This window comes from Macaca thibetana, chromosome 6 (assembly GCF_024542745.1).
Source record: "Macaca thibetana thibetana isolate TM-01 chromosome 6, ASM2454274v1, whole genome shotgun sequence".
Classification (NCBI taxonomy): Eukaryota; Metazoa; Chordata; class Mammalia; order Primates; family Cercopithecidae; genus Macaca; species Macaca thibetana.
Window position 1 is genome coordinate 3,658,554 of NC_065583.1, and position 21,679 is coordinate 3,680,232.

A 21,679-nucleotide genomic window follows, 5' to 3' on the forward strand; every position below is an offset into this window, starting at 1 on the left:
CTCTCAGCCTTCGGAAGTATTGAGATTACTGGAGTGAGCCACCGTGCCTTGCCCTGTTTTGTTTTGTTTTCTTCTTTTCTTTTCTTTCTTTTTTCTTTTCTCCTTTCTTTTCTCCTTTCCTTTCCCTTTCCTTTCTTTGAGACAGAGTCTTGCTCTGTGACCCACGCTGGAGTGCAGTGGCATAATCTTGGCTCACTGCAACCTCCGCCTGCCAGGTTCAAGCAATTCTCCTACCTCAGTCTCCTGAGTAGCTGGGACTACAGGCACACACCACCATGACCGGCTAATTTTTTGTATTGTTAGTAGAGACGGGGTTTCACCATTCTGGCCAGACTGGTCTTGAATTTCTGACCTCGTGATCCGCCCGCTTCGGCCTCCCAAAGTGCTGGGACTACAGGCGTGAGCCACCGCACCCAGCCGACCTGTTTTCTTTATAGCACTTGACTTGAAGTTATTTTGCATGTTTATTCATTCTGTCTTCTGGCCCCTACTCCCATCACCCTCTTTGGGGCCAGGCATGGCGGCTCACGCCTGTAATCCCAACACTTTAGGAGGCTGAGGAGGGAGGAATGCTTGTGCCTAGGAGTTCTAGACCAGTCTGGACAACATAGGTAGACCCTGTCTCTACAAATAACACAAAAGTTAGCCGGGTGTGGTGGCGCACATCTGTAGTCCCAGCTACTTGGGAGGCTGAGATGGGAGGCTGCCTAGGAGGTCGAGGCTGCAGTGAGCAGTGATCGCGCCACTGCACTCCAGCCTGGATAAGAGAGTGTGAGAGACCCTGTCTCAAAAACAAACAAACATGGGCCAGGCACGGTGGCTCATGCCTGTAATTCCAGTACTTTGGGAGGCCAAGGTAGTTGGATCATTTGAGGTAATGAGTTCAAGACCAGCCTGGCCAACATGGTGAAACCCCGTCTCTACTCAAAATACAAAAAACATTAGCCAAGTTGAGGTGTAGTGGCAGGCGCCTATAATCCCAGCTACTTGGGAGGCTGAGGCAGGTGAATCACTTGAGCCTGGGAGGCAGAGGTTGCGGTGAGCCAAGATTGCACCGCTGCACTCCAGCCTGGGCAACACAGTGAGACCCTGTCTCAACAAAAAAACTCCACTGGGCGCACGTTTTGTCTTCATCACTGCCTTATCGCCAACACCACAGGCTTTGCACACAGGAGGTACTCAGAGATAATCAAGAAGCCAGTGTCCTCCACATATACATAAGGAAACTGTGGCTTAATAACCTTATGATATATAGCAGGGGAGAAGGCCCACAGCAGGACTGTGTGCCCGCGGGGGCGTTGGGATGGCACATCCCAGAGATGCCTGCCCAAGCATGAGGAGCCTGGGTGGCCCTGGCCCAAACAGAAGCCACTGGGGTGGAGAGTTGATTGAACCTTGCCTGGGGCCAAGGGGCCCAAGCCGCCTCCCAGCCAACCTGACCTCACAGGCTTTGGCAAATGCCCCAGGCTTCCCCACTTCCTCTCCGGGAGCCTTGGCCTGCCTCACAGCTGAGAAGGATGTGAGCAAAGTTGAGGTTCTCCCCCAGTATGTGGCCATCCTTGCATCTTGATATTATTTTCAAGTGTGCACCAAGTTGTATTAAATAGTTGATTTTGTCAGTCTTTCCCCATAGGGATTGTGTTTTTGTTTTTTGTTAGGGATGGGGAGGATTCCTTCAAAGCAATCAATTCTCCCATTAATTCAGTAGTAATCGAATTAACTTTTTGTCAGTGTAGAAGTTTTAAACATTCCCTGTATTCTCCGAAGTTTCAATAATTTGAGTCTCTGGAATAAAACTGACGGTAGACAGATGAACAGGAGAAAAGGCATGCAAATGTATTACATACATGCGCAGGAGTCCCACAAAATGTGAGACTCTAGTAAGGGCCAGATTGATGAAGTCTAAATAGCATTTGAGCTCCAAAAACTGGGGCCTGAGGTTTCTGGGAGGAGGTGGCGACAGATGCTAGGAGGTTGAGGGGAGGAAATGCATGGCAAACAAAGGCTGTCTTGTCATGCAGATAAAACCTCTCAAGTGGCTCAGTCCTCAGAAGAGATGGTATCACCTTCAGTATCCTTTCCTGTGAGTTAATCATCCATGTTTTATGAGATGCTAGGGAAAGGGCTCAAGACAATGGCATTCCTTCTGCAGGAACTTCCCTTAGAAACAAAAGATAACTTTAGAGAAGGCCCCTCCCTGCGCTTCAGGAGGGTTTTGGGAGGGAAGAGGAGTGAGCAATGGTCAGAGACTTTAGTTCAAAGCATTCAGCCTCCCACAGCTCCATACTTTGGGGTATCATTTTCTGAGCCCCAACACCAATTTCCTAGGATAGGATTTTTAAAATTTAACTCAATAAATGCAGGGTGGGCCAATCGCAGTGGCTCACGCCCATAATCCGAGCACTTTGGGAAGTTGAGGCGGGCAGATCACAAGGTCAGGAGATCCAGACCATCCTGGCTAACATGGTGAAACCCCGTCTCTACTAAAATTACACAAAATTAGCAGGGTGTGGTGGCGGGCGCCTGTAGTCCCAGCTACTTGGGAGGCTGAGGCAGGAGAATTGCTTGAACCCGGGAGGCAGAGGATGCAGTGAGCCGAGATCGCGCCACTGTACTTCCAGCCTGGTGACAGAGCGAGACGCTATCTCAAAATAAAATAAAAATAAATGCAAGGGTGTCGCATGGTATGACTTTTTTCCCAAATTTTTATCCAGTTATCCCAGCACCTCTTGTTAAAGAATCCTTCCTTACCCTTGTTTTGAAGTCCTTTATTGTGTAAGATTTTCTACAGAATAGAATCTATTTCTGGCTCTTCATTCTTTCTGTGAGGTGTAGATTATTTTTACACCAGTGTCATATTTTTCTTGCTACTTTGTAATATGTTCTAATATTACATATTAGAGCAAAGGAATTAAACAATGCGCACAAAAAAGGAAAGATAAAAAAACCCATACAGTTATTGTGAAAGCAGATCAGTGGTTGCCAGGGGATGGGGTGGGGCAGGGGGGTGGACTAGAGGGCCACAGGAGAATGCTGGGGGGTGACAGAACTATTCTGTATCTTCATTGTCGGGTTCGTTATATAACTCTGCATTTATCAAAACTCTAAGTAGGTCCAGAGCAAAATGAAACCATGAGACCCCACCTCCTGGACGGATGAGTGAGCCAGCTGGGAACTCCTATGGCCCTCCAGCCTCTCCTCTCGTGACATAATCACTTTTGTTTTGTTGCAAGAAACATCGTTCTTGTTCTTTTCTGAATCCAATATGGATGCCTAAGCCCCGACCCTCCAAGGGGGATGGGTTATCAATATCTGAACCGTCACTGCAGGGCCTGGGCCCTCTTTGCAGAAACCCCAACACCTACATCCCCTTAGTCTCAGAGAAATGCACCCAGCCTCCCAGATAGGCTTCCTCTGCCTGTTCCATGCTCTGCTGACCCACTCGCCACCACGGAGGCCCCTCTGTTGTCCCTAGTTCTGTCTGAGCACTTCTGGATCCTCCTCTGCTCTCCTTTCCTCCTGCCTGGCCCCAGTCGCTATTTGGAGCGGCCTCCCTCCCCCACCCACAGCTAAGTCCCATCAGGGCAGGGGACAGAGGACCTTGGCCAGCTTGACTTCCTCACCTGAGAAGGCCCCGAATACATCACTGGAACGAATGGCAGCTGGTCCTGGAGTCCCTGTGCTTGCCACAGACCTGGTGCCCACGGATGTTGAACGAACATTCGGAGTAAGTCTCTTCCCCATCCACCCCACCCCAAGCTCAAACCCATTCTAGTATGGGGGGCTCTGGTTGCTCCTGACTCCACATCCCACCAGTGCCTTCTGGAGTTGCGGGGAAGACACCACTCTACCCTGGCAATGCCCACAGCTCAAAGGAGACGAGGCAAACCAACAATTACAGCAGCACGGAAAGCGCTGACGGAGAGAGGCATGGGGGCTGTGGGCGCAGGGAGAAGGGAGTGCCCAGGCAGGGGAGGTGGTGAGTTCAGGGAAGGTTTCTCAGAGCGCCGAGGGGCTCTGCCTGCAGGATGAGGGCTCAGAGGGCTCCAAGGTAAGAAGGAGGTACCACTATCAGTGACTAGAGGCCACTAGTGTGTCAGAAGCCTCAAGGGATGGACCAAGGGGCCCAGGGAGCTGCTGGAAGGGATGACACTGAGTGAAGGACTGGAGGCCCCAGAGGCAGGGAGCCCAGCACCAGAAGGCAGCCACCTTCTGCAGAGCTGGCTGCCCGGACCAAGCCTGCTGGGGAGGGGCTGCAGGGAAGGCTAAGCCAGGGCAGCTAGGAACCTGAGGCCCCACCAGCAGGAGGGAGGGGCTGCCCCGAGGTGGTAGCCACTACAGTGACACCTGTGATCAGTGACACCTGTGGTCGGTTGGCCCCAGAGCCACCCAGCCGGCTGGGAGACCCAGGAACTGGTTTGTCCAGCCTGGATGAGCTGACGGGGATCCAGCTCCGAGACGCCCCAGGTTCAGGTTCAGCTCTTGTGCCCTCCCCCTACATCTGGGCCTGGCTTTGGTTTCTGGCACACCTGCCAAGTTTTGGTACCTCCCACCCACTCCCACTGGCTGTACTGGCCAGCCCAGCTCCCTAATTGCTGGGTGGGGAACTGTTCTGCAGAGCTGGAATACCAAGGTGGACCCTGGCACCAGGTGTGTGGGCACCTGGCCTGATGGGCCTCTGGCCATGGAGGCTGTGATAAAGGCATCTGGCCAGCACCTGGCTCTGAGGGGCCCTCTGGAGGAGCCATTGTCTCAGAAATTTCCGTTTGGGGTTTGGAGGAGTTTGTGAAATGGGAATGGGTACCAAGGGGGTGTGTAGAGGATTGGCCTGCCTGACCTGGGCACTCCCCCTTTCCCTCCTCAGGCAGACAGGAGCTCAGGTGTGGGCCTGCAAGGGTCTCAGATAGGCCTACGGGATCTGTCTGGGACACAGGCTCCACCCCAGCCTGGCCAGTGCCAAGACAAGCTGGGGCTGACAGGAAGGAATGGGGTAGAGGGTGGGGCCAAGAAGGGGCCTGCACTGTCTCCAACCCAGACGCTGGCTTTTGGAGGCCAGGCTCCCAAACACACCCCCTCGGACACACCCACCACCCACAAGCACATCTTTACACACACCTGCCACTTACATGGCCATAAACACACCATCGCCACAGCAGGTAGTGCACACGCCTCACTCTCTGCCCTGAAAAGGCGGGGTCTCCCAGCTCATGCCTCACACCCGTCCCCCGACATCCATGTGCACTAACTCCACTTCACAACCAAGACCCCCCTGTGGGCCCTGAGGGGCTGCCAGGCATGGCCAGGGTAGCCAAAGGGAGTGATCTGTAGCTGTCTGCAGACAACTTCTCCGAAGTTCCCTGAGCTGCCCTGTCAGGGAAGGGACTGGTGAGCTGACCAGTGTGCAGGCCCCCCTGGGGCAGGAGCTCATCTAATTCAGCCTGTGCCCCACATTCACAAGGGCCCAGCACAGCCCCTGGCGCACAGTAAGCACGCAATGCCCGGCAGCCGGTCCAACGATGAGTGTGTAAGGAAGCTGAGCTTCCTTTAAGGAAGGGAGAGACGCCACTCGCACAGCCAGACTGAAGCTGTGTTCCAGGCCAGGCACCCAGCCGGGGAGCAAAGGCCCAGAGGGCAAGCCAGGCCTGTGAGAGGCCAGAGGCAAGTGTGGGTTTTAGGGACCAGCCTCAGCTGACAGCAGGGATCTGGGAGGACTGACTGTCCTAGAGCCTGGTGCAGGAGAGAGGCAAGGCGGGGCGGGGAAGGCTTTCTCCTGGAGAGCTTTCCAGAATGCAAATCAGTCACATTTCACCCCTACTTAATATTGCCCCAGAGCCCCACTGCTGATGGGGAAATGCTTCCATTCCTTGCTGTGGTAAAGGTTCTTTACCAAGAAACCCATAAGCTTGCCCACCTCTTCTCCTGCACCTTCCTACGAACAGGGAATGAGGCAGAGCAAGGGGCGGGGAAGGATACTGTTCTTCCTGGCCCCTCCACTTCTAGGGCCCCCCACTCCTATGGAGGGAGGAAGACAGGAGGTGGCTTCTGGGAGGGGCAGGGCCTGAGCCTGTGGATACTCCTGGGGCCCAGCCTTCCCACCAGTAAGACATTTCATGTTCTCAAGATGCCCTGGTTGACTTGCCCTTTGTTTTCTTGGTATTCCCTGATATTGTTCCTTCTGAAAAATCCACTGGTGCTAAAGAAAGGAATTCCAGCCCACACGGCAGCTAAGGAACTGTGTGGGGCTGAGGCAAGGAGTAGGATTCCTCTGCTCACAACATACATGCCCCGTGGCCACGAAGACGGGTGCAGGGCACACCCTCCCACTGACCACTGGCTATGGGAGGAGCTGCTGCCCAGGTCAACAGCCTCAATCCTGACCATCCATCATCCTCTGGTCTCAGGTCAGGGACAGGCTCAGCATATTCTGAGCCTCTGGTAGAAAACGGTGGTTTTATTCTGGGGGAGGCTAATGTTCCCACCCCAGCATCCTTCCATGGAGGAAGGCCCCAGTCCAGGTCTTCAGCCTCCCTTTGACCTGCCCTTCGGGACCCTGGGGCTGGTGATCCCCCAGCCTCCTTCTCTGGGCCACATCCACTCCAGGAAGCAGGGCTGGGCCCTGCCTAGGTGCTCCTCTGCCAGGAGGGCCTTGTGCTGGCTCCTGCCAAGGCACCCTACCCAGCCCACGGCCCCACTGGATTCCTCCTCTCCTTGCGCCTCCCCAGCCCTGGCCTGGCCTCTGCAGGTTCCACCCCAATCAGTGCAAGGGAAGGCTGAGCCGGCCGTCTCAGGGCACCTTCTGACAGTGTTTCTGCTGTCAGCTCGCTCTGCTGGCCTCAGATCTTGGAGGACTCGAGCCGGGGACTCCAGGGCGTGGGGGGCTCCCGCAGTGCCCGCAGTTCCTGCTCCAGTGCCTGGTTGCGGCGGTACATGTCCATGTAGCCCCCCTGGATCTCCCGCTGGTAGCGCAGTACGTGCTCCTTCTCCTCCTGCCAAGTCCGCCGCTCCTGCTCGAAGCGCAGCGCCTGCTCCTGGCCCCGAAGTCGCTCCTGCAGCAGCTCAGCCCGCAGCTGCTCAGCACCATCCCTGGCCTCGCTGCCTCCTGCCTCCCCCAACAGGCCCCTGCTCTTGCAGTCATCAGTCTCACAGCTGCCTGGGGCTTCCTCCCGAGGGGCCTGCTCCTGCAGGCTGCGCACAGCCTGGCGCAGCCGGACCAGCTCTGCGTCCTGAGCCTGGGCTTGTGCCCTGCTGCCCCGAAGTTGTGTCTTCAGACTGAAGATCTCCGCCAGCTTCTGGGCCAGTTCCGCCTGGGCTTCGCGCAGCTGCTGCTTCAAGAGGCTAATCTCTGCTGTCTTCTGGCACACCTGGGGGATGGGGAGGACGCAAGCAAAGTAGGGTGTGGGGAGCAGGTTTGGGAGGGGGCAGGCAGAGGAAGGGACCGGCAATGGAGATGGGAGACTCTCGGAGCCCTGTGTCATCTCTCACCTCCCATCGGGCTTCCTCCTCTGGTCGTGCACTGGGGTCAGCCTCTGAGAGGGTGCCGGGGGCCCGAGGCTCTGGAGCCAGGCCCTGCTGAGCGCGCAACTCCTTGCGCAGGCGCCGCTGCTCCTGCTGAGCCATAAACAACTGCAGCTGGAGGTTGCGCTCGCTGCGCTCAGCCTTCTGGGTCACCTCGTGCAGCCGCTCCACATACAGGCGCTTCAGCTCAGCCAGCCACAGCCGCTGGCGCTCCTCCAGCACCTGTCAAGGGGAAGAGATGCATCCACCGTGGCCCTGCCCCCTAGACGCGACCCAGAGCTCCACCTGATACTCCAGCCACTGATCGCATCCTGTGCCCCTACACCACAGGACCCAGCCACACATGCGCTTTAACCCGGGATGCCCTCTAGGGTGAGGTGTCCCCATCACATGGCCCTCCCAGGGAGCCTCTCTCCTTCCTTCCCACACAACTCCAAGGCAAGGACCCCCAGTGACATGACATCCCCACCACCTGGGATGGAGGGGAAGGAAGCTGAGCCAGCCCCCTCTTTCTTGCTCTCTTGTGTCCATGGCCATGTGGGTGAGCTGGCTATGGCCCCTCTTTCTGGCCTGTACCCCAGTGCTGAGGCACAGAACAGGACTCCAGGGCAGGGGCCCCCTCACCTGCGTGAAGGGGTTGGAGCCGTCCTCATTGCCGAGCCCCCTCTTGAGCTCCTCGCAGGCCTCGGGCAGCACGGCTCCCATCTCCTCAGCAGAGGAGCAGGAGAACTCGTAGGGCGGTGGTGGCTCGGGCAGGCAGCTCAGCACAGCTGGTGGCCCAGCCTCCTTGGGTCCTCGAGAGGCCCGGTCCAGGGAGCCCCCGAGGTGGTTAAGGTGGCCCAGGGAGGAGCTGAAGGGGCCAGGGCCAGTACCAGGACTGCGACCAAAACTACCCCCACTGGAGGAGTCGGACAGGCTGGGCTCGGGCTCAGGGCCGCCCTCATCGAGGCTGAGGGCGTGCAGCAGCTGTGCCCGGGCCTGGCTGGCCTGGGGCCCGGGGCTCAGGGGCGGGTGGCAGGCCAGCGTGTGCAGGCTGCCATTGCTGCGCCACAGCTTCTGGCCTTTGTGGACTGCCAGGCTCTGCATGGACAGGAAGCCTTTCCCGTTGCCCGCCGTAGGCTTGAACACCGAGGGGCGAATGCGGCACTGCCAGAAAGGGTGGAGAGGGCAGGTGTGAGACCTGGGCAGCTGCCTGCTCTACCTCCTGATGCTCCCACAGCCCCTGAAGGATCCTCTTTGAGACCGCAGGGCACGTGCCACCAGGAGGCAGTGAACAAGTCTCAGGCCAGCCCATGGCACGATTTTCGTATCTCAGCATGCCCCATCCCCACCCCATCCCAACATCAGGGTCTCCAAGGAGACCCCACCCTCCCCACACCTTGTAAGGGGCATGGGCAGAGGTGCACCTTGTCGAAGCGGCCCCGCTCCGGCAGCGAGGTCTTGCTGAAGTCACCCGCGCGAGGATGTTCCCGGTAGTAGAGAGTGGCATAGTCCGCAGGCTCGTTGCGAGGGGCCCGCTTGGTGCTCTTGCCGTCCTTCTTGGGGAAGTGCAAGTAGCTGAAGAGCTCACGATGGCCCAAGCCCTTCCGGAGGAGCCCGTCAGGCTGGCGGGAGCCCTGAGACCCGGCAAGGGCCGCCCGCAGCTCTTCAGGGGACAAGTCGTGCCGTTCCAACAGGCTGCCCACGCTGCCCATGGCAATGCCAGCAGGGCCTGGGGCTGTGGCCATGAATTTTCAACAGGGCACAGGCAGCTGCTTCTGGGGATTGGAAAGCTCCATTAGGGGCAGGTGGGCACTGGCTACCCAACTTCCCTGGGGCCTGAAAACAAGGCACTTGCTCCCTGTAGCTCCCCACAACCTGGCCCAGGCCCAGGTCCAAGGCAGATGTGGGTCCAAGGGAGAACCCCGGGACAGGATCCCTTGACTGGCAAGAGAAGGAAGTACAAGCCCCAAAGCCACCTGCCCATCTGTCACTTGCTGGACTGAGTCTAAGGAAGAACAATGGCGCCCCAGCCATGCTCGGAAGGGCCAGCTCCACCTAGGGGCCTGTGTGGGATTCAGAAATACGGAGGGATAGGCCCTGAAGCAGCAGGACAGGAACCCTCCTCCCAGCACTGGGCCCGCACAGGGCTAAGGAAGACAAACTCAGCCTGGCTGAACCTGACCTTGCTTACCCTCCTGCCATGGGAGAGGGATCTGTGGGGTGGGGAGAAGGCACAGAGACCCAAGGCCAGTGGGACCCTCCTTCCCATGGGAGAGGGATAACCTCCCTGTAGCCCCTCTTCCTGCAAAGGGTCAAAGCTCCCCAAGGGAAACATCTGGCATGGGGTGGGGGAGGGTTGGGGGCTACAGTGGGAGGGATACAAACAGGAAGGGCCCAAAAGGAGGAAGGATGACGTGAACAATGGCCACAGTTTCCGGGACAGGTGTTCCCGTCTGGGCAGTGGTGGGAGGAGGAGGGAAGGGGCAGCTGGACTCACGCCAGCCCCTGCATATGCTCTTATTCCAAAGCCCACCACCCGGCAGGGTGGGTCCCAAATCCTAACCCTGGCGGAACCAATCGGTGTGTGACCCCGGCTAAGCCACTAACTCAGTGAGCCTGGGCTTCCGCACACACGCCCTGGTGACGATAACACTTATCACTGGGATGCTGGGAGGATGGGGTGGGATAGCATGACAGAGCACCCAGTCCAGGGCCTGGGCCACAGCCAGGGTCAACAGGCCGGCTGGAGCCGAGCTCAGCCAGGCACATAAACATCACCAAGGGACTAAGCTGACAGACCAGCTTCCACCTGTGCTGGACCACACACTCTGGAGGCAGGGCTGGTACCTAGCCCCCTGGGGATCCTGTGAACAGCCCACTGCCCAGCATGGAGCGGGCGTGCAGAAAGGTCTGGCCGAGTGAACAAACGCCACCTTCTCTGCCTCCCACCTGAGCAGCTGCTCCCATTCTCGAACAGAAGTCCAGCAGGCAGGCTGCAGCTGTGAGTCCCCTACTGCCACCCATGCTTCCGGGCACCCACTCCTGCCCCAAACAATGGTCGTTAGGAGGTTCCATCTTCCTCAGCCATTTCCAGGTTTTGTGTTTGTGGAAGACAAAGGTCTTCGGGAGGGGGACCTGCCCCAACCCCACAGTCTCACCTCACTCTGTGCAAAAATGACCTCAGCTCTCCCCCCACCAACCCCCAGACCCAGGATGGGGCGAATCTGGGTTTGCATACCCCACCCAGCCCAGCCCCTGAGAACACACATTGCAGGCCACATAGGGGATGCATCCAGGTAAGGAATCATAGGGGCTGGGTTCGTACAGTGATTCAGCCCCGCATAGGGGTCCTGCTGAGTCTTTTTTTTTTTTTTGGAAACAGGGTTTTGCTCTTCACTCTGTCACTCAGGCTGGACTACAGTAGTGCAACCATAGCTCACTGCAGCCTCGAACCCCTAGGCTCAAGCCATCTTCCCACTTCAGCCTCCTGAGTAGCTAGAACCACAGGTGTGTGACACTGCCCAGCTACTGACCCTTCTTTTTTTTTTTTTTTTTTTTTGAGACGGAGTCTCGCTCTGTCGCCCAGGCTGGAGTGCAGTGGCCGGATCTCAGCTCACTGCAAGCTCTGCCTCCTGGGTTTACGCCATTCTCCTGCCTCAGCCTCCCGAGTAGCTGGGACTACAGGCGCCCGCCACCTCGCCCGGCTAGTTTTTTGTACTTTTTAGTAGAGACGGGGTTTCACCGTGTTAGCCGGGATGGTCTCGATCTCCTGACCTCATGATCTGCCCGTCTCGGCCTCCCAGAGTGCTGGGATTACAGGCTTGAGCCACCGCGCCCGGCCCTGACCCTTCTTAAAGGTAAGGTCAGTGGGGCTCAGAAAGGTAAAGTAATTTGCCCAAGGTCACAGCTGGTCAGAGCTGCCCAATGTCTAGTGGGGACTTAGGATGTCACTACCTACAGCCAAAAGCATTGGAATGGAAGCATCCTGCCTCCTCGTCTGATACCTCCTTGCCACGACAAGCCCACCCAGCCAGAGACGTGGTTTGTCCACGAGCACACTCAACTCCTGTTGCTGCTTCTTGGGGAGGGGACAGCAGAGACCTGCTCTCCAGCCTGCCCTCACTCTCTCCAGGGGACTCCAGACACAAATGCTCCGCCTTTTGCCATGCCTCAGTTTCCGCATCTCTGAAGGGGGAAAGGGCCGGGCACGGTGGCTCACACCTGTAATCCCAGCACTTTGGGAGGCTGAAGCAGGAGGATCACTTGAGCCCAGGAGTTTGAAACCAGCCTTAACAACATAGCGAGACCCCATCTCTATTTATTTTAAAAAAAGAAAAAAAAACAATGAAGTGGGAAAGACCCTGCCTGCCCAGCCTTCCTCAAAGGATTACTCCCAGTCAAGAGATGCAGGGGAAAGGGCTCGTGAACTGTAAGCCCCGTGTGGCCCTGGGGGCGGCGACATTGGCAGCAGTGTCACATACGTCCACCTGCACCCCAAATGCACACCACCTCAGCTTCCCGTGGGCAGATGCTCATTTCCTGTCTCGGGGAGAGATAACAGACCCCCAAGGTTCCCCACCAGACATCTCAGGTCCAGGGAGAGTCCTTGAGCTAGAGGTAGCCATGGGCCGCAACAGTGCATACAGCCACACACGCCGCAGTGTGCCACATGTCAGCCCCACCCAGCAGCACAGAGAGCCCATGTTAGAGGACACGGTGCAGACAGTCACGTCCAGCAGCAAACACAATCATACAGCTGTGCACAAGGTCACCCACAGCACTGAGCACCTTCCAGGACACACTGACAAAGCAGGAGCAGCCCAGCGGCGTGGTGACACAGTGTCCTTCCCAGCCCCTGGGCTAGTGAAGGAGCAGCAGACAGCCCCTTCCCTTTGCCTCTTCTCAGGGCCCCACCATTCCCGCTGTGCCCCTCCTGGCTGACTTCTCTGACTGTATTATCGGCTCCCCCAGCAGGGCTGAGGCCCCCAGCTTTCAGGACGCTCCTCCCTGCCTGTGTCACAGAGTGAGCACAGTCTCTTCCTAAAGGGGTCCATCCCACCTCCACCCCCTCCCCCAACACACACATTCCTTCCTTCCTGTTGCTTGGAAGCCCAGGGATTGCCTGCTCAGGGCAGGGCAGCTGTGCAGGCTGGAGGGGATTTGGTGGGGGAGGAGGGAGGGACGACAGCAAGTGCCTTGCAGCCTTACTGGAACATCAGAGCAAAAAGCCGGGGCCTCTGCATGGGTCGTGGAGAGAAGGGTAGGGGGACAAGTCAAGTGCCTGGGCTTCCCTGCCCTGGAAGCTGCAAACCCCAACCACCCAGCTGGCTAGATTTCGGCCGGGACGCTCAAGCCTCATTCTCCACAGGTCCTGGCTGGCCCCAGTAAGGCCTCTTTACTCCTGCTCGCTGCCACCAGTCCCCTCACCCCTCTCCAGTCCCCAAGATTAGCGGGCAGCACTGGAATCTCTGTGTTCAGAGAGATTCCTGTCTTTCAGACCAATCCTTGGTGGAGATGGAAGACACAGCTGCCCTGGCCAGGAAGCAAAGGAGAGGACGCACTTTCTTTGAGGGGGGCATCCCAGAGCCTGTTGGTGCCTTTTTGGGTCACGCCAAGGGGCACTATCACATCCTCATGAGACACACAGGAGATGAGTTCTGTCATCCCCCACTTCACAAGAGGAAACTAAGGTTCAGAAAGTGAAGTAACGCGCCTAAGGTCATGTTCAGCCGCAGGGGAGAAAGCACACAGGCTCCCAGGATTAGAAGTCCTCTCTGACCCCACCTTGCATCGCCTCTGGGGTGGGACATTCCAGTCCCCACACGGGTAGGAGTGCTGCCTGCCCTGGCTACAGTCAGCCCCTCCTGAGCCCTGGCCCAAGGGAAAGGTCCCACCACCTGCTGGGGGATCAGCTCTGCTAAGGGGCGTGTCTGCAGCTGCCCCTAAGAATGGGACTGGAATGTCCCAGCTCCAAAAGAGGGGGTAGTAGGCAAGGGGGGCCCAGAGAGGGGTTTGGAGAGGCTGGCCCACCCCATCCCCTCTGTGACAGACACTTGAGGCAGAGACCAGGGGCTAAAGCCTGCAGAAGCAGTGCTTAGTATCACTATATAGTCCTTCACGGCTGTACCACACTCTACAATTTTTTATCAGTCCTTCTATTTCATTCTCATTTCATCTCCACAATAGCCTCGTGAGGGCAAACAGGACAGTAATTACCCTCAATCCATTTTACAGATCGGGAAACTAAGGCCTAGGAAGGCGAGGTGAGTTGTCCAAGATCCCACAGTGAGAAGCAGTCTCAACTTCCTGGGCAAGGTCCTCTCTACCTTAGTAGGTTGTCCTAAACCAGGGGTCACAGGTTCTCCTCCATGGGCACACACTGCTCTGTATGTATCGCATGTATGTCTGCCCGGGCCTTCACGCCTGTTTCTTCCAAGGACACCTGCAACCAGGCTGCTCTAGATTGCGGTCCACCCGGCCTGGAATCGAATCCCTCCTGCTGCCCCCCAGGTCAGGAAGAAATAGAGGAAACCTGCCCCATGGGGACTCCGAGTCCCTGTGCTAGCTCTAGCTCTAGAGGCGGTGGCAGAAGCAGGCTGGCCGCATTCATTGACAGTCTCGCACATGCACACCCACACGCTGCCAGCCGGTAGAGAAGCCCTGCCTGGGAGGGCCCTGGGAGGAGGCTGATCACCGCGCCCAGGATGGCCTCCTGCGTCGCTCCCTCCCGAGGATAGCCAGGCCCAATCTGTTCCTATGTAGCTGGGGTCAGGGGGCGGCCCGGTAGGAGACAACGGATCTCAGTTCTCTTTCTGGATACAGCCAGGGCCCTGATTTCGGCTCGGCCCCAGGCCAGCCCTCACTTTAGCCAAAGGCTGTGGCCGGGACTGGATCGGGTGCTCTGGCGGTCAAGACCTAGGAATGTCCCCTACCCGCAGACCTGCAGCTGCAGCCCGGTGGACCGGGAATACCTCCTTTATAGGAGATGTGGGAGGAGGCGAGAGATCTCATGAGGAAGTCAGAGGGGCAAACGAGGTTGGCATCCCCATGGAATTTGTCTCAGGAAAGCAGGGGTGAAGGCGAGGGCTCCCCAGAGCTGCGTGAGGTCCCCGAGCTACCTGGGGGGCGGGGTGGGAGGCGCGTCTCCTCCTGGCCCCTCCCTGGGGCCTGCCGGGAGCGGCTGGGCAGGGGGGCGGAGGCCGAGGTCAGACTCCGGCGCCAAGGACGCCTGCCCCACCCAGCCGTGGCGCAGGGGTCCTGCGCGCTGCTCCCAGGAAAGCGCGTTTGCAGGGGTTGGAAACAGCAAGGTAGCCTACCGCCTGGCCCTCCAGCGGAGCCTCAGGGTCGGTCCCCGATCCGGCGCCTCGGTGACGGGGAGCAGGGGACACCTGGGCGCACGCCGCACCTTGCCACCCCCGCCCATCTCTCAGACGGGAGCCTCGGCCAGCGGGGCAGCAGCTTTGCTAAGGACGCCGGAAAACCGTACCTTGGCGACCCGCCCCAACCCCTCTCCACCCCCCGAGTCCAGCCCGGGTCCCCAGCCCCTCGCGCGCCCCACTTACCATGCTGGCGACGCGCTCGCCGGCCCGCGGCTCTGCAGCCCTGGCGCGTCGCAGCTCCCCCGCGCGGATTTGAACCCTCCTGCAAGGCGCCGGCTCGGGCCGGGACTGCGAGCCGGATCGGAGCCGCGGAGCGGCAGGCGCCGGGAAAACGCGGGCGGGCGGGCGCCGGCGCCGGAGCCGGATTGGCGAGGGACGGACGCGCTCCGCGGCGCTCGATCGCCTGCCCCAAAGGCGGAGGGAAAACCCGGCCTGACTCACCGGCGCGCGGCGAGCCCACAGCCCGGCCCCGGCCCCCGGATGTGGGGGGCGGGGCCGCCTACCCGCGAGCCAACCTGGGCCCCGCCCGGCCCCGACCGCGCCCCCGGCCCGGACCCGCCAAGGCGCCGCATGGCGGTGGCCAGGGGAACCTGGGCCGGCTGCACCTCGCGTCGCTGCCTCCCTGAGCGCCCCAGCTCGGACACGAGGGGTGGGCAGCCCCAAGCGCGGCCCACGCCCCAGAGAGCGCACAGCCAGCCGGCTCCTCCTCCCCCGCCGTTCGCCTCGCCCGCCTCCTCCAAGGGAGACGCGCGTGAGGTCCCTCACCTCCCTAATTGTAGCCGCCTCCTCTCCGGAAAATACGATTTCCCCGCTTTGGGGCTGAACCACAGTAGCTGAACCACGGTAGTGCTTTGAGAAGTGAAAAGATTTTACCCCACGACTCTGGCTGAATTGGGCACAAAGTTATTTTCTTTTTGCCTCCAAAGTGTTCTAGGGGCAGCAAAATCAGGTGCCTTCAGGGGCCAGAAAAATTACGCAAATGAGTCGTGAGCTTCCTACTGTAAGACAGTAGGAAGACATGAAAACAGACACAGATACGTAAAGAATTCATATTCGAGAAATCAAAGCACCGTTTCTAATTCAAAAGTTAAGCATAGAGTTACCATATGACCCAGCAATTATATTCCTCAAACAAGTAATGGTCTTAGAAGTACTAGTCACAATAGTCAAAGAGCCAAAAGGTGGAAACGGCCCAAACTAACGATTGATGAGAGTGTAAGCAAACTATGGTAGAGTCATTCAGTGGACTATTATTCAGCTATAAAAAAGAAATGAGGCCACGTGATGACTCATGTCTGAAATCTCCCAGCACTTTTGGAGACCAGGAGTTCAGGAACAGCCTGGGCAACTCGCAAAACCCCATCTCTATCTTAAAAAAAAAAAAAAAAAAAGGCCCAATGTGATGTGGTGGTTCACCCCTGTAATCCTAGCATTTTGGGAGTCCAAGGCAGGCGGCTCACTTGAGGTCAGGAGTTTGAGACCAGCCTGGCCAACATGTTGAAATTCCGTCTCAACTGAAAACACCAAATATTAGCCAGGCATGGTGGAGCAAGCCTGTAATCCCAGCTACTCGGGAGGCTGAGGCAGGAGAATTGCTTAAACCCAGGAGGCAGAGTTGCAATGAATGGTGATTGCGCCACTACACTCCAGCCTGGTTGATGGAGTAAGACTCTGTCTCAAAAAAAAAAAAAAAAAAAAGAAGAAAAGAAAAAGAGGAATGAAATACTGATATGCTGATGATACCTGTTACAACATGGATGAACCTCCAAAACATGGCAAGTGAAAGAAACCAGACACAAAGCCCATATGTGTTAATGATGCCATTTATAATAAGTAAGTAAATCCATACAAACAGAAACCAGAGGCTGTGGGGAGAGAGAAAGGCAGAGTGATTGCCTAAGGAGCATAGGGTTTCCTTCTGGGATGAGGAAAATGTTTTGGAGCTTGATAGAGGTGGTGGTTGCACAACATTATGAATATACAAATGTCATTGACTTGTTTGCTTTAAAATGGCTAATTTTATGGTATGCACACCTCAATTTAAAAAAAAACTTGTCACTTGTGGAACAAATTTGGCCCACGGCACAAATTTGCAACCCCTTGTGTTCTGTGGTGTCCTTACCCATTCTTTTTTTTGTTTGTTTTTTTGTTTTTTTGTTTTTGAGACAGAGTTTCTCTCTGTCACCAGGCTGGAGTGCAGTGGCGCAATCCTGGCTCACTGCAACCTCTGACTCCCTGGTTCAAGTGATTCTCCTGCCTCAGCCTCCCGAGTAGCTAGGATTACAGGCGTACACCACCACTTCCAGCTAATTTTTGTATTTTTAGTAGAGCTAGGGTTTCACCATGTTGGCCAGGATGGTCTCGATCTCCTGACCTCGTGATCTGCCTGCCTCGGCCTCCCAAAGTGCTGGGATTACAGGCATGAGCCACAGTACCCGGCTCCAATTCTTGTTTGGACAACATAGAACCTCTAGGAAGAACTTCTGGCGGGGCACTTTGGTGGTTCACGCCTGTAATCCTAGTACACTGGGAGGACAAGGTGGGCAAATCACTTGAGGTCATGATTTCCCTGCCTCGGCCTCCCAGTGTGCTGGGATTACAGGCCTGAGCCACCATGCCTGACCAGAAGAATTTTTTCTTTTCTTTTCTTTTTTTGAGACAGAGCCTTGCTCTGTCACCCAGGTTGGAGTGCAGTGGCGTGATCTCCGCTCGCTGCAAGCTCCGCCTCCTGGATTCACGCCATTCTCCTGCCTTAGCCTCCCGAGTAGCTGGGACTACAGGCGCCCACCACCACACTTGGCTAATTTTTTGTATTTTTAGTGGAAATGGGGTTTCACCGTGTTAGCCAGGATGATCTCGATCTCCTGACCTCGTGATCCTCCCCACTTGGCCTCCCAAAGTGCTAGGATTACAGGCGTGAGCCACTGCGCCCAGCAAATTTTTTTTTTTGAGATGGAGTTTCACCCTTGTTGCCCAGGCTGAAGTGCAATGGCATGATCTCAGCTCACCGCAACCTCCACCTCCCAGGTTCAAGCGATTCTTGCCTCAGCCTCCCGAGTAGCTGGGATTACAGGCATGTGCCACCACGCCCGGCTAATTTTGTATTTTTAGTAGAGACGGGGTTGGTCAGGCTGGTCTTGAACTCCCGACCTTAGGTGATCCACCTGCCTCTGCCTCCCAAAGTGCTGGGATTACAGGCATGCGCCCAGCCAGAATTTCTAAAGAAGTGCCAGACTTCAGAGAACTTGTCTAAGAAAACTCATTAATAGCTGCTCTGGGTCTCAGTCCTTGGTAGGGTTACTTATTGGGACAGATGAAGTTTCAGAGCAAGAACCTAGTTGGCTGTTTGGGGGACCGGAGGAAAGGCCTCACTGGAGCAATGGCTTTTGAGATGGTCCTGGAAGCATTTCCACTGAGGAGTGTCTCCAGCAGAGCATATAGCAGTGCTAGAGAAGGCAGGGCACATTCAGCTCGCTAGTGAGGTCCAAGCCCTGGGTGGGAAAGGTTAGTGGCGGGAAAGGACGAAGGTGGCACCCGAGAGCAGACCCAGAGAAGCCTCTTGAAGTGGGTGCTGGGAGCCTCCGAAGTGTTGAGAGAGAGGAGCTTGTGCACGCAGCTGGACATGGGGCCTGTGAGGTGGCACAGGCAGGCAGGGAGGTTGGGTCCCCTGGGTCTCTAGGGAAAGAAACGGGCCAAGGAGGGCCTGGAAGCTGGAAGCTGCCGGGAAGGTGTTCATTCTGTCAACTGAGTGGGACAGACAGAGAGAGAGATGTTTTAGAGAGGGTTTGAACGAAGGTTCTTGTAAGAATCCACTTGCTAGAAGTGGCATGAGGAAAAGACAGAGGGGTCACGGATAAGTTCTGATGAAAACTCAGATTCTGAGTTGGGTGCAGTGGCTCACGCCTGTAATGCCAACACTTTGGGAGGCCGAGGCAAGAGGATTTCTTCGGCCCAGGAGTTCCCTGGGCGACATAGGAGGACCCCGTCTCTACAAAAAAATAAAAAATTAGCCAAGCCAGTGGTACCTGTAGTCCCAGCTACTCGAGAGGCTGAGGCAAAAGGATCCCTTGAGCCTAGTAATTCGAGGCTGCAGTGAGCTATGATCGAACGCTGCACTCCACCCTAGGTGACAGAATGAGACCCTGTCTAAAAAAAAAAAAAAAAAAAAAAAAGGCCGAGTGTGGTGGCTCACGCTTGTGATCCCAGCACTTTGGGAGGCCGAGGCAGGCGGATCACAAGGTCAGGAGATTGAGACCATCCTGGCTAACACGGTGAAACCCCATCTCTACTAAAAATACAAAAAATTAGCAGAGCGTGATGGCGGGCGCCTGTAGTTCCAGCTACTCGGGAGGCTGAGGCAGGAGAATGGCATGAACCCGGGAGGCGGAGCTTGCAGTGAGTGGAGATCGCGCCACTGCACTCCAGCCTAGGTGACAGAGTGAGACTCAGCCTCAAAAAAAAAAAAAAAAAAAAAAAAAAAAAAAAAAAAAGAAAGCAGGGCACGGTGGATCATGCTTGTAATCCCAGCACTTTGGGAGGCCAAGGCAGGTGGATCACCTGAGATCAAGAGTTCGAGACCAGTCTAGCCAGCGTGGTAAAAACCCGTCTCTACTAAAAATACAAAAATTAGGCAGGTGTGATGGCACACGCCTATAGTCCCAGCTAGTCAGGAGGCTGAGGCAGGAGAATCACTTGAACCTCGGAGGTGGAGGTTGCAGTGAGCCAAGATTGCACCACTGCACTCCAGCAGCCTGGGTGACAGAGCGAGACTCCGTCTCCAAAAAAATAAAAATATAAAAGAAGTTGCTCAACTGCTACACTGCACTCCTGTCCATGCGGGCTGCCTCTTGTTCTCACCCCATCCCCTTGACCTTGGCCTCCCATTGGCCTTGCTGAGGCCTTTGGGAGAAGAAAGTGGGCTGGGCAGAGGTGAGGAGGTAGAAGCCAACAGGAGGCCAGGCCTCTTTTTTTCCCTCCAGCATTTCCCTGGACAGCATGGCAGAGGCCAAGCTGGACTCCTGCTGGGATGGGGGGAACTTGTATTCAGTGAACTTTGTTTACCGTCCTGGGCCTGCACAGCAGATGCCCCTGCAAGGGTCCACTTGCCCCCAGACATGACATTCCTGTAGAGTTGGCATGGGAGCCACACTGCTCAGATGCCAAGGGGTGGGGCACTTAGGGCACCAGGCCAGGGGAAGCGAAACCAACTTCCCTGGATGCACCCACTTCCTGAATTGGCTGACCTGGGACAATTTAATTTCTCTCTCTGAGCCTTAGTTTCCTCATCTCTAAAAGGGGAGGATTGAGTGAACCAGCACTTTGGGTTTGGTGCTCTAAAGCACCCTGCACAGTGCCCGGCAAGTGGCAGCATCTGTGAAGGTGAGTTGGTCCTTCTCCCTTTTCCTTATGGGGAAGGTTTGTCAGAAGGACAGAATGCTTATCATGGGCCTGTCTTGAAGTGCTGGAAGGCTGAGTCCTGCCCGCACCGGCATGCACCTTCGCTGTTGTGTTTCTGTGGTCTGTCTTCCTGCATCCACGCTGTCTGTGAGTGGCCAGGACTGGATCATCCTGCAGCCATCCTGGTGAGGAGGAGTTTCCTCATCTCTCTGGCCACCACCTCTGGCCTCATCACCTTTCTTCTTAACTGTTGCAACAACCTGCCTTGGCTTCCTGCTGCCCAGCCACCCCCTACTCTGCCCCCGAGGGAACCTTGTAGCCTATGCATTCTGTCCCCACACTCCTCCACTGGAGAGGCGTAGTCCCAGCTTCAAGACTGGCTCTGCAACTCCTTTAGTCTTCGGGCCAAGCCACTGCTACCGCTTCCGTGCACCTCTGCTCTGGGGGCTGCCTCTGTGTCCTCATCCCTACGTGACTGGTTGTTGGGATAGTCCATTAAGAGCGCCCACTGTCCTCAAGGCCCCTCCTTCTACCCTCAAGGCAAAATTAATCACCCCATCCTCTTGCTGCTCTGGGCTTTTTCTGTTTCTTTGCTGTGATGGCGCTTGTCACAGTGCATCATCCTCTGTCACCCTCAAGAGACAGTGAGCCCTGAGTGTGGGGGACTGGTGGCCAGTGCATGTCCAGACTCCCCCAGTTCCTCTTCCAGTGCCTGACAGTTGTTGGCCATGCCCAGCTCCAAGCCACCATCTGCAAAAAGACAATTCAGGACTGTTTTCTAACCAGGAGGAGGAGCTGAAGCAAGGCAGCCCTGGCTCTGAATCCCAGTCCTGTCCGTGACTTCCTGGTGACCTTCCCGAGCCTTGGATTCTTCATTTGTAAAGCAGGCAGCATCCCCTGGGCATGTCCAGGGACCTGACAGCTGTATGTCCCCTGGCCGCCCTTCACTCCTTGCCCTCCCTTGTCCTCTCTCCGCTGGAGCTGGGCCAGGCCCCAGCCTGAAGGAGGAGAGCTGGGTGTTCCTGGAGAGGCAGCAGCTAAGGGTTTCAGACCTTGCAAAGTGCAGGCTAACAGATAACTCCTGGTGCCGGCCCTAGCTCTGCCAGTCCTCCAAGACTGGTCTTTTAAAATTTTTTATTTATTTTTAAAATTGCTTTTTAGGCTGGGTGTGGTGGATCATGCCTATAATCCCAGCACTTCGGGAGGTCGAGGCAGGTAAATCACTTGAGGTCAGGGGTTCGAGACCAGCCTGGCCAACATGGTGAAACCCCATCTCTACTAAAAATACAAAATTAACCAAGTGTGGTGGTGCATGCCTATAATCCCAGCTACTCAGGAGGCTGAGGCAGGAGAATGGCTTGAGCCTGGGAGGTGGAAGTTGCAGTGAGCCGAGATCGCACCATTGC

At 56.5% G+C, this 21,679-nt stretch overlaps 1 protein-coding gene across 2 annotated transcripts; it reads right to left on the bottom strand.

Moving 5' to 3' along the window:
* Positions 1–6,430: 6,430 nt before the first annotated feature.
* On the bottom strand, positions 6,431–15,307 carry N4BP3 (NEDD4 binding protein 3). Of its 2 annotated transcripts, XM_050794190.1 has the most exons (5): positions 15,060–15,307; positions 8,922–9,272; positions 8,140–8,661; positions 7,483–7,737; positions 6,431–7,361 (listed from the first exon to the last, which is right to left on the bottom strand). In XM_050794190.1, the coding sequence occupies exons 2-5, from the start codon at positions 9,240–9,242 to the stop codon at positions 6,834–6,836; spliced, it is 1,626 nt and encodes a 541-aa protein (XP_050650147.1). In that variant the 5' UTR covers positions 9,243–9,272; positions 15,060–15,307; the 3' UTR covers positions 6,431–6,833. The 2 variants fall into 2 exon arrangements, with proteins under 2 accessions (XP_050650147.1, XP_050650148.1); XM_050794191.1 differs by lacking the exon at positions 15,060–15,307 and having other exon boundaries at positions 8,922–10,421.
* Between the last annotated feature and the right edge of the window lie 6,372 nt (positions 15,308–21,679).